This window comes from Lolium perenne, chromosome 4, assembly GCF_019359855.2.
Source record: "Lolium perenne isolate Kyuss_39 chromosome 4, Kyuss_2.0, whole genome shotgun sequence".
Lineage (NCBI taxonomy): Eukaryota > Viridiplantae > Streptophyta > Magnoliopsida > Poales > Poaceae > Lolium > Lolium perenne.
Genome location: NC_067247.2, coordinates 42813621 through 42826329, shown reverse-complemented (window position 1 = coordinate 42826329; position 12709 = coordinate 42813621). Strand labels below are relative to the sequence as shown.

General features: G+C 44.5%; 1 protein-coding gene across 1 annotated transcript; it reads right to left on the bottom strand.

Moving 5' to 3' along the window:
- Positions 1–5603: 5603 nt before the first annotated feature.
- On the bottom strand, positions 5604–8324 carry LOC127292304 (pentatricopeptide repeat-containing protein At1g18485). The gene has a single exon (XM_051321670.2). It carries the CDS (start codon positions 8257–8259, stop codon positions 5662–5664), a length of 2598 nt encoding a protein of 865 aa, XP_051177630.1. The 5' UTR covers positions 8260–8324; the 3' UTR covers positions 5604–5661.
- Between the last annotated feature and the right edge of the window lie 4385 nt (positions 8325–12709).

Genomic DNA, 12709 nt, shown 5'->3' with positions numbered 1-12709 from the left:
CATGCAACCTTGCATCTCAAGCCAAAAGATCCCGCCGGAAGTAACACCCAACTATACATAGTGTGGCCATCCAAACCTATATCGGCAAGCACAGATGAAGCAGGTTCACCGAGACGGCTACACTTAAAATGATGCATATGATGTATGTTATAAATGTCACTTGAATGAAAACAAGAAGATTTTATCAACATACCGTATATTAATGTATCAAGATAATACTGAATACACACCACATGTGGAAACATAGGTAGAAATTAAGGAAAATAAATTTGCACAAATGTCATGTCTTAGGGAATGTTTGCACGCAATGTAGAATGACTAACACCTAGAGTCTACTACCGTGAGCTGCCCCTGTGGCAACTGACCATGTGTGGTCTTATCATCCTTGAGAATCCCATTCCCCTCCAGACACAACAATAATCCTCCCCATCTCTGGTCCGGAATTACATCCAAAATTGAGGAACTTATAGGACTTACACATCGCTCGGTGCAATGAAACAAAACCAAAATGAACATCAAGTAGGGGATAACTCAAGAGCATGCCTCATACTTATATTAGACACGCAAATCCTAGGGTGAAATGAGTGAACCAAGTTGGATGTACAAGATTTATATTTGTGCATATCACATGGCTCACTTGCATCACATGGTTCACTTGCACCATCGTGAGATTACATCCGAAATTGAGCAATCTATAGTGCCACAATAATTAAATCATCGATTGTCAATATAGTGGGAGAGATCACAAGGATTTGTTCTAAGTCATATTTGTATTTAGAAAAAAATGTCAAGTATTCACAGATGTGAAGCCTTATATAAAGACACGAGATAAAAATAAGTGCCTACAAGACCAAATCAAATGTGAAAGGAATGTGGATGGACATATGACAAGGTCTTATGAACACCGTTTCTCATTAGATGGTATCTGATTATAATCATCGGCAGAATCGGGAGGCTCGTGCTTAGCGCAAAGAGATGATTTTGCAATCCTAAGAAAATTGCACAATCTAAATTGTTTGTACAATGCATAAGGTATTATATAATCATCCTTTGCAAAATTTAATCATCGGTCATTGCAAGAAAACAGAATCAAAATGAACATTAAGAACCAAAACGAAATAGAGCCAACTCAAGAATGTGCCTCATACTTATATTGGGCACACAAATCCGAGGGATGGAGCAAGCAAGCCAGGTTGAATGCATAAGATTTATATTTATGCATATCACATGGGTCACTTGCACATCAGGGATCACATCTAGATGATCTCGTGATCATAACATTTAGTGCCACAATATTTTAATCATCGACATAGCAGATGGTTGCGTGTAGATGATCTTCTCGCCACCAAAAATATCGGGTAAAAGTACTCCAAGCAAAAAAATGGAAATCTAGAACTTCATTAAATGCATCCGGATGATCTTGTGATCACCATAAAAAACTAGAAACACAAAAATATAAAACACAACAAGTTAACATGCTTATCATTATCTAGGAGCATGTATACATAAGAAAATCAACCACAAACTAATACATATACAACCAACGAATAGACATGGAAAATACATATACAATACATATACAACTAGCGAATAAACATGTAAAACTAAACTTTTTCCAAAACTAAAATGTTTCCAAAAGTATAACGTAACCTACCCTACTCATAGAAATCAAGTTATAGATTTTACAACTCAAGTTATGTGAACCTCCTTTTCTTGTCTAAATACAGTACATAAATTCTGCTATATATTGTATAAAATCTTTTATCCCAAAGAGGAATCTCAATATGTATATTTTACACATAATCTTATCCATATTTTTCTAAATATTTCTTAGGCTTTTTTGTTTAAATACAATGCAAATACACATAGCAAGTGAGTTGCATGTCCGATAGTTGCATGTTTGGTTTAAAGAATTGAGCGTTAGTTTCTTCCTTCTTCATTTTTTCCAGGGTGTGTAATATGGGTACTTGTTATGGTGTGTTGACACATGTTGATACTTGGAAAGAATGACTCTATTATTTCGGTACGTGCAACCTTGCATGTCAGGCCAAAAGATCCCGCCGAAAATAACACCTAACTATCCATAGTGTGGCCATCCAAATCAATCTAGGCAAGCACAGGTGAAGAGTGTTCAACGAGACGGCTGCACTTAATATGATGTGTATGATGTATGGTATGAACATCACTTGAACGAAACCAAGAAAATTTTATCAACATACCGTATAGTGATGTATCAAGATGATACCGAATACACATGACTTGTGGCAACGTCAATAGAAATTTGGTGGTGCACACAACCACAATGTTACAAGAAAAGGGAAGGAAAACAAACTTCCATAAATGTCATGTCTTAGTGAATGTTTGCATGCGGCACCAAAGGAACAAACATATATATTGCAACAAGAACACAACTAATGTAGAATGGCTGACACCTAGAGTCTACTACCTGAGCTTCCCATGTGGCGACTGGCCATATGTGGTCGTATCATCCTTGATAGCCCCCTTCCCCCCAGATCCGGACTCTTTCCTCCTCATCTCCGGCAGCGTGGCAGGTGGTTGCGGATGGTGCAAATGATCCATGTGATATGTGTAAGAAGTGAGCCAAGTGTAATGCACAAGATTTTTATTTATGTATATATGCATATCACATGGATCATTTGCACTATCCCGGAATCACATCCAAAATTGAGGAACATATGGACTTCAACATCACACGTTGCAATGAAACATAACCAAAATGAACATTAAGTAGGCCAACTCAAGAACATGCCTTATACTTAGATTGAACACGTTAATCCTAGGGATGAAGTGAGTGAAGAAAGTAGGGTGTACAAGATTTGTATTTATGCATATCACATGGTTCATTTGTACCATCCAGAGATCACATCCGGAATTGAGGAACCTATAGTGCCACAATAATTAAATTATCGATTGTTACAACGAAACATAATTTAACAATATACTGGGAGAGATCACAAGGATCTATACCAAGTCATATTTGTATTTAGAAAAAAGTGAAGTATCACGCGATAAAAAATAAGTGCCTACAAGACCAAATCAAATGCGCAAGAAATGTGGATGGACATATGACAATGTCTTGTGGACACCCTTTCTCATTAGATGGTATCAGAGTATAATCATTAGCAGAATCATGAGGCTCATACTTAGCGCAAACATATAATTCTACAATACTAAGAAAACTGCACAATCTTAAGTGTTTGTACAATGCATACGATATTATAGAATCATCCTTTGCACAACTTTATCATCGGCCGTTGCAACGAAACAAAATCAAAATGGACATTATAAAACCAAAACGAAATAGAGCCAACTCAAGAACGTATCCCATAGTATTGGGCACACAGATACGAGGGATGGAGCAACCGAGCCAGGTCCAATGCACAACATTATCACATGGATCGCTTGCACATCCCCGGATCACATCTAGATTATGTTGTGCTCACAACATTTAGTGGCACAATATTTTAATCATCGACATAGCAGATGGTTGCGTGTAGATGATCTAGTGATCACCAAAAATATTACGTAAAAGTACTCCAAGCAAAAAAAAAATGAAAATCTACAACTTCATTAAATGCAAACCAAAAATAAAACATAGCAAGTTAACATGCTTTTCATTATCTAGTAGCATGTATACATCAGAAAATAAACCACAAACAAATACATATACAACCAACGAATAAACATGGAAAATGCCTATACAACCAGCGAATAAACATGTAAAACTAAAATGTTTCCAAAATTATACCGTAACCTGCCTACGCATAGAACTCAAATTATAGATTTTAAAACTCAAATTATGTGAACCTTTTTTATTTAAATACATTACAAAAATGTTGCTAAATATTGTACAAAATATTGTATCCCAAAGAGGAAATCTCAATATCTATATTTATACAAAATTCTTATCCATATTTTGCTAAATATTGCTTAGGGATTTTTATTTGAAAATATTGCTATCTCATCTTGTCCGGCTTAAATTTGAGTATTACAGGAATATTGTTCGTATGGACCTGTTATCTAGATTGTTGGTTCCTAGTGACAATCTCGGGGAAGACTTAGGTAGGATCACCCTTTAGATAGGATCTATGAGAACAATTTTTTTGAAGCACAAAACATGTTCAAAATATTATGAAAAAAAATGACAACGCACATATATGTTACATATGCAAGACCAAAAAATTGCAGCTTCAAATTCGACATATACTTAGAGAACCAAAAAAGATAAATTTAGGTGTGAATAGTGTGAACTAGAATTCAATCAGATCTGACACTATTCATAGTCAGATTTGTCTTTTTTATTTCTTCAAGTGTAGATTAAATTTTGAGCTGAATTTTTTTGGAGTTGTAGATACAATCCATATGTATGTTGTATATTATTTTGAGATTTTTTCGCATGATAAAAATATGTTTTATGTGAATTGATCCTATAATCTCACCTAATAGATAGATCCTATACAAGTCTCCCCCCAATATCAATCTGGGACTGGGGCTCATGTCATCTGCAAGATGAGTTGAAGATCATCTGGTTTCCTACCGTCGTGGCTATTCCGATGAACTGACGACAGAATTAGGACGAGATGGTGTCCATAAACATAACAGCGGCAAATTTTCCAACGCAGCATTGAGACTGAGCCGGCGCAACTTTTTTTTGTGAGACATGCTCGGCTCGGCTCGGCCCATTAATGATAGTCTGTAGTCTATAAGACTACCCACAATGGGAGTATCATATGTAGTATCATGCATCACATGCATGCAAAAAGCTGATGTGGCAGTGCAATTAAAGATGAGAGAGATGATAGTAGTATCATAGGTAGATACCGTATCATAGCACGTAGTACTAGAAAATTTAATGCCAAACAAATCTTGTACATATATTTGCATTGAGATTCTAAAAATCAATTAGTATAAAAAGATTATGATACTAGAATATGATACCATGCATTGTGAACATAATAACATACTCCCTCCGTTCTGATTTAGTCTACATTCTAGAAAAAATGAGACAAATTAGTAGTGCATTTATTAGTACTACTTAGATATTTGAACAACCAATCCAAGCTACATTGAAAATAACAACATCCAATAAAAAGAGTAAAACCACCTCGTTTTCAGTGTTGTTGTTGACTAAAAGCTAGAATGTAGAGTATTTCAGAACAAATTTTGAGACTAGAATGTAGACTATTTCAGAACGGAGGGAGTATAGTAGTATCATACGCATGATACTTCTACATGATACTTCTATATGATACTATGCATTGTGACTAGTCTAAGTGTGTTTGCTTTGCCTGACTTTACGTACATGCTTGTATGCTAGTGTAATTGCTACCTGGTAGTGAGTGAGCTGACAGTGAACTTCCTGACAACCCCCCCTGATTCATAGATTTGTACTGGGCTAACTGTAAATGCGTAGGGTGAACAAAAACAATTTTGTTTAAGGTTAATTTGATCACATCTCTTCTATTAGCATGGTTCTGAACTGCAACTTCACTATTATGTACAAGTTCTAGGTTCCAAATGGGAATTTATGTTCACTAGCACAATTTCTTCCCAGGTTCCATTTTTTATGGCTTTGAAACATCTTTCTCAAAAACTTTTGGACGGTGATTATGGTTTTAACAAACTTTCATTCCATTCTAGTCACCAGTAGTCGCCACAGGAACATTTCCCGTCCCTGAAATGATGAAACCTCTTCTTGTCCCGAACCACAATCTCCCTCTCTACTACCTTGGAGATCAGCTTAGCAGCATTATGGCAGTCCTTGCACATCCTGATGTTCTTGAACACCCTAACCTTCGCCGGCCCGGCTGTCCTCAGCAGCCCGAACGCAATGGCCTGCTTCTCGCTGTGCCATCGCAGCGCCTCCACCTTTTCTTCCTCCTCCAGCTCGTGGAGCACGACCGTGGTGTCGGGAACGTATCCGATCTCACGGATCCTCTGTTCGAGACCGTGGCACATCCTCCATACCTCGTCCATCTCAGGGAGCGAGTTCTCTCCAACGACGAAGCTGTACACCTTGCCCGCAACGTCGATCCAGCTGCAGCCCGGCTCCTTGGCGACGCCAGCGCCCCTGAGCATCTTCCTCACCTTCCTCATCTCATCCCACTGGCCAGTTCCGGCGTACATGTTGGAGGCGAGGACATAGTGCTCGGCCTTGTCGGGTTCCAGCTCAAGCAGCCTCTCAGCAACCTCCATTCCCAGCTCAACCTCTCCATGTATGTGGCAGGCAGAGAGCACCGAGCTCAGTACCTTGGCATCGGGCTCCTCCGGCATCTCCTCCATGAGCGCCACGGCATCGGCAAAGCGCCCTCCTCGGCTCAGCATGCCGACAACGCAGGCATAGTGTTCTAGCTTTGCCTCTGTTTCACAATGGTTTCTCATCTCCTCGAATAAATGTAGCCCCTCCTCCAACATTCCGGCATGGCCACACGCCACCAGTAGGCCAAGGTAGGTGAACTCATCAGGTTCCACCCCCTCCCTCCTCATCCTGTCATACAGCTCAACAGCTTCCTTCCCAGCACCATTGACGGCGTATCCGGTGATCATCGCCGTCCACGAGACAGCGTCTTTCGCCTCCAACCGGTCGAAAAATGCCCTGGCATCATCCACAAATCCGCACTTTGAGTACATGCCTATCAGTGAGCTTGATAGGAACGAGTCCTCGCAGTAATTGGCTTTCAGGGCAAAACAATGCATCTCCTTCCCTAATCGAACAGCTGGTAATTCTGAGCAAGCCATCAAGGCGCTTGTTGCTGATATCAGTAATGGCCGGTGTCCTCTTGCTACATTGGATTGCATCTCCCTGAAGAGCTGGAGTGCTTCACTGGGTAGTCCGTTCTGTGAGTAACCAGCAATCATGGTGTTCCATGACACCTCTTCGTTCTCCACCGCATCATCATCGAAGAGCAAACGAGCCAAAGACACCGTCCCGCATTGGATGTATGCCGAGAGGAGCGAGGACCGGATGAAGGAATCCCTCTCCAGCCCATTCCTGAGGATGAACCCATGGGTGGCCTTGCAATGGAGCAAATGCTTCAGGTTGCCACATGCCAAGAGCAAGCTCCCAATGCTAAACCAGTCAGGCTTCAGTCCACAATCCCTAGCCATCTGACGGAACAGCTCGATCGCGGTGTTCACCTCACCGTTCTGGGCGTGGGCGCCGATCAGCGTGTTCCATGAGCTCACCGTCTTGCTCCGGATGCTAGTAAAGAGATGGCTGGCATGGAGCAAGCATCCACATCTCCCATAGGCTGCCATCAGAGCATTCGGCACCATGTCATTGCCGCCGGTCCAGTCCAGACCTCTACGGATGATAAAGGCATGCAGCTCCCTCAGCTTGGGCAGGTCCGGCGGCCCTGAGCAGGCCGGCAGGACGCTCAGCACGGTGATCTCATCGGCTGGCACGCCGCGTTCCTCCGTCTGCTGCATCTCACGCAGCAGCCCGAACGCAGCGCCGGCCTCGCCGTTCCTCGCGTACCCGCCGAGCATCACATTCCAGGACACGACGTTGCCCTCGGATGCCCGGAGGAACGCGCGCTCGGCGTTGGCGAGCTCGCCGCACTTGGCGTACATATCGACGAGCACGTTGCTCACGCGCGCAGCCGCGTCCCACCCAGACTTCACCGCGAGGCCGTGCACCGCCATGCCTGTCCCCGGACACCCGAGCGCGGCGCACATCGGGAGCACCGTCACCAGCGTGGCCTCGTCCGGTGCGGCCTCTGAAAGATCGACCAGGCAGTCCCGGAACACCTCGATGGCTCGGCGCGGGTTGGCCGAGAGCGCCGCCATGAGCGCGTTCCAGGAGACGAGGTTCCTGGACGCGGTCGGAATCCCGTCGAACACCTTCTCGGCGTCCTCGGCGCGGCCGCACCGGCCGTACATCGAGACGAGAGAGTTGGCGACGAAGGGGTCGTGGCTGGCCAGGCCGAGCTTGGCGGCGAGCGCGTGGACCTGGCGCCCCGTAGTCGCGCCGTCTCGGAGGAAGCCGCAGGACTTGGCGGCGGGAGGGAGCGTGAAGCTGTCCGGGGCGAGGCCCTCGGAGGCGGCGAGGAGCGGCGGTAGGAGGGCCAGGGCGTCGGCGTGGCGGCCGGCGCGGGAGTGGCCGGCGAGGAGCGCGTTCCATTGCGGGAGTGACGCGGCGGTGGGCTTTGCCGGCGGCGGAGGAGGGTTGGTAGAGTGGGGGTGGGGCTGTGCTCGAGCGGGAAGCGGCGCGAGGTGGACGGCGGCCGCGGCGGGCATGGGGTCACCTCTGCTCAGCTCAGCTTATCTTGGATGAGTGACCGAGATGGGAAAAACGAGAAAAATGGGGGAGTGAACGACTGAATCTTTTTTTGGAGATTTCAGTGTTACTTAAAAATACTGAATCTTTTTTGGAGATTTCAGTGTTACTTAAAAATAGGTTTGATTTTAGCCTGAAATCCCAATAGACAAGGAAATTTCAATAGATTCGGTTAAATTTATATTTCAGCCACCCATCTTGCCTAGTTGGATTGTATCCCTCCTAGTGAAAGGTCAAAAGTTTAGAAGGTTTCTTTGTGAAATGGCTCGTTGCCTTTGTTGGCACGAGAGATGAGAGTAGTCGAACAAGCCCATGTTCGAGAACACGAAAATGGGTCTATTTTTTTCAAACATGCGTGATTATTCATGTGTGTCTCATCTCTTGTCTAGTCGCACAAAAAAATACGACAAAAATGATGGGTTAGCGTATTCAATTGTGTTTGCACCACAATTTTTCCTTTTGCTTTTAGTCGCTTTTCTTCTTCAGTATTGTTGTTTTCTCATTTTGTGTTTTCGTTGTAACCAGATCTCCCATCATGTTGTACTTCTGCCTGATTGATTGTTTCGTTAATTTAAAATCAGGCTCGTTTTAAGTCTTTTATCTAAACAATATATTTATGTGGTGCCTCTATTATCTCGCCGCGCGAAAAAATAAGACAAAGTGACGGGCTAACATACTCAATTGCGTTTGCACCGCATCTGTTTACCAGTTATAGGGTGTGTGTAAAACCCCGATGCATATGTTTTTCTTCTGCTATAGAATACCTATATTTTGTTGGCCTTATATAGCTCCAATTACTCTCCTCTCTTTACCTTAACAATATCATAGAACATGCTCTCTTCGTCCTACAATACATGGTCACTCTGTTTTTTTAAGGCAAACTTTGACTTATAATTGAGTCAACTAAATATAAGTTGCATTTCATTTAAAACTATATCATTGTATTTGAATAACATATAATTTATATATAATTGAGTATATCATTAGTCAAAGTTTGATGCGTAAAACGATGTGGCCTTGTATATGGACGGAGGGAGTATCAAAATCTTAAGGATGGAACTCTACCCACCTTCATCGTTGATAATTTTCATGTGCATAATATTTGACTTCTGTTTTTTTTTTTCATGAGCAAAACTTTTACACATGCATCCTTGCAGTTTATTGTTTCAGTACTTCCAAGCTGCGGCCAGTACGTTTGCATCTCTTGCGGCCCAACGCGGGAACGCACCGCAAAAGCGGACGGCCGCTGCGTCCGGAACGACGTAACCCGCCAAATCTGGCCTAGGTTTGTGTGGCCGCGGATAGCACGCGGCGTCCGCGCGCGTCCGGGCGCTTGTCGCCTCGTCTCCCTTGGGCCCACTTGTCGGTGACCGGGGAGGCTATTAAATGGGGACTGGAGGGATCTGCCCCTCCACTCCAGTTCCCACTCCACTCCTCGAGCGAAACCGCCGCTATGGCCCCGAAGCGACGGTTCGCTCCCGGAGCCAACGACGACGAGGCGAGCAGCAGCCGCCGTCCGCCACCGGCGATGCGGCCATCCGGAGGAAACCGAGGCGGCCTCCACATCGGAGAGGCCGCCGGCGGCAGCGCGGCATTGCCGCAACCGCCGCCGCTGCTGCTCGAGCCCAAGCCCGAGTCCTCGGAGGAGGACCCTGACCTCCGCGCCGCGCTGCTCATCTCGGCGGCGGAGGAGGACGCGCAATGCCGCCCATCCATGCGGCCATTCGCACCTCCGAGAGGGAGGAAGCGGCCCGGCGGGAGGTCGATGAAGCCGAGGCCTGGGAGCTGTACGCCCAGGCGCGACGGGAGGAGGAGGAAGCGGCGCGGCGGGAGGAGGCCGAGCGCCGCGCCGACGAGGAGCGGCGCGAGGAGCGGCGCGGCGGCAGAGGCCAGCGCCGCGCCGAGGAGGAGCGGCGCGAAGGCCAGCACCGCGCACAGGAGAGGGAGCATCGCCTCAGGGAGGAGGCGCTGCTCCGTGCGCCGCCGCTTCCTCGGGTGGCTCCGGACACCCACTCGGCCTGGGAGGAGGCCCTGTGGTCTCCGTGGCGCCCGGGGACGTCGTCGACGCCGACGACGCCCACAAGGGCTAGGCGGCGCACCGGCGGCCACCACGCCGTCGACCAAACCCTAATAGAGGGTTTTTAGTTTAAATTTTAAAGCCCATATAGAGGGCTTCTTTTGTTAGTTATTTGCCCAAAATAGGGCTATGTACAAATTTGCCCAAAATAGGACATATGTTTAATCAAATTTCGTTTAAATTTGCATTTTAACTTTTATTTTTCTATTTCTTCGATTATGCGCTGCGTTCGCGCGTTGGACGCAGCGCGCGACCCAAACGAATACGCGGACGCGGGCCGCTATCCGCGTTTCTGCTCGGCCACCCAAACGGCCCAAAACGAACGGTCCAGCGCATCCGTTTGGGTCGCTCGGTTGGAGATGCCCTAAGGATCCGACGTGAAGGTGGCGATGAGACGATTGACACTTGAAAAACTAGGACAGTTAAACCGAGCGAAATTTACCTAACTCGGGGAGGACATATGCGCATGGCATGGAACCTGCTGCTCATGCAGAGCAGGCGCACACATACAGTCACAAAGGGCCCTCGATCAGGTTTGATTTTAGCATCAAATTCAAAGATAAAATTACTTTTTATATACGTCGAAAATTCAAATGATTTGGTTAAATTTTAATTTTTAGTCACCCGCCGTCTTGTTGGGTTGTATCCCCCTGGATGAAAGGTCAAAAGTGTATGCGTGTTGTGACGTGGCTTGTTGCCTTTCACGAGGGACAGAGGAGTCGGACAAATTAACCCATGTTTGAGAAAACGAAAATGGGTCTATATTAAAAAAAATCAGAAAGGTGTGATTTCTTTAAGAAACTGTGGCAATAATAATGTTCTTTTTTTATTGCAACCAACAGCGACACACGGGCCGGCGTAGAGTCAAGTGTAGCACGTTGCTTGTACTCCCTTTGCCTAATACTAGTTGAATGCCCGTGCGTTGCCACGGAAAAATAAACTTATACAATCATAAAAAGAAGCATTGATCAAACCATTATTGCGATATATTACCTACGGCATATGGCTTTGTTGAGAGATATAGGACCTCATATGGGTGATCATGTCCCACATGTTTTTTCCTCGTCGTGAACTTGCACTCATAAATATACAAGTAATAACTCATAAATATAAAATATCAAGAGTCCACTTCAACCATGAAATAAGTTTCCCAAGAAGCTATAATTCACCATTGTTCTTTTTAGCAAGGACACATCTAATTATTTCTTATGAAATATCTATCTCTTGACGTGCTTAGCATATCTTAGTTGGTAAGGTAAATGTGGGTTGCATTGAACCTAAACAATTTCAAAGTCTCAAATTCCTCACTGGCGCATTCTTCAATAACAATATTTAACAAATAAGAAAATTTCATTTTTCTTATAATACAAATGCATGTATCTTACGTTTGCTTAACCAATAGTGTACTCTGCTTAACCAATAGTGTACTCCTGCACAATGTGCTAGGTCATCACCACGGATACTGAAGGAAGATTTGATGCTGACAGAAGCAAAATTATGTCCCTTATGTGCATCCTCCTAAAGAAAATAAGATAAATAAAACTCATTGTAAAATAGGAGAGTAAGTCGCAATCCAGACACTTCTTACACCGACTCACTCCCTTGTTTCGGTTGTCTCCTCACATTTCCGCATAACCGTCATCAATTAAACAACACCTCTTCTAAATAGCATGTCTAACCAATGGCTCAAATCGGACAAGGGCTCGCCGTCCCCACGTGCCTCATTCTGTCAACCAACTAACCGGGCTCGCGCCACTCGAATCTGGTCCCCGGGACCTCTTGATCAAGTTGGGTTGGCTGTTAAGAGAGCAATGAATGAGATAGTATGTGATCGTGGCCAATACGACTATGAGGCGGGCATAAGAGATTTTCATGCGTCAACTTGAAATTTATGTTGTTCTCTTAAGTAAGTTTCTTGCATTCGTATTGCACTCGATCACATACTATCCTTATTGAAGATTGGAAGTGTTTTCATAAAATTGATTGAGAAACTTTATTTTGCACACAATACTCTCGAGGAAGTGCATCTTTGGTGTGATGCACTACCATAATAGATGTGCGTTGCTGCAGATCAAAAAAAATTGACACTTCGAAACATTGGTTCACACAACGGGAACAAAAAGAAGTGAGCCTAACTCACTTGGTTAGGGAAGTGGATGTACAACCCAGCCATCCAGGTTCAAGTCCATAGGGACACGAATTTGGGTTTTTATTATTTAAAAAACAAAATCACTGTAGGGGTTTTCCCTACCGTATTCCTTTCAAAAAAAAAAAAAACGGAAGCAAATGCTCCTGTGAGCAAGTGAATATCCCCATTATCTTCACTATCCTTA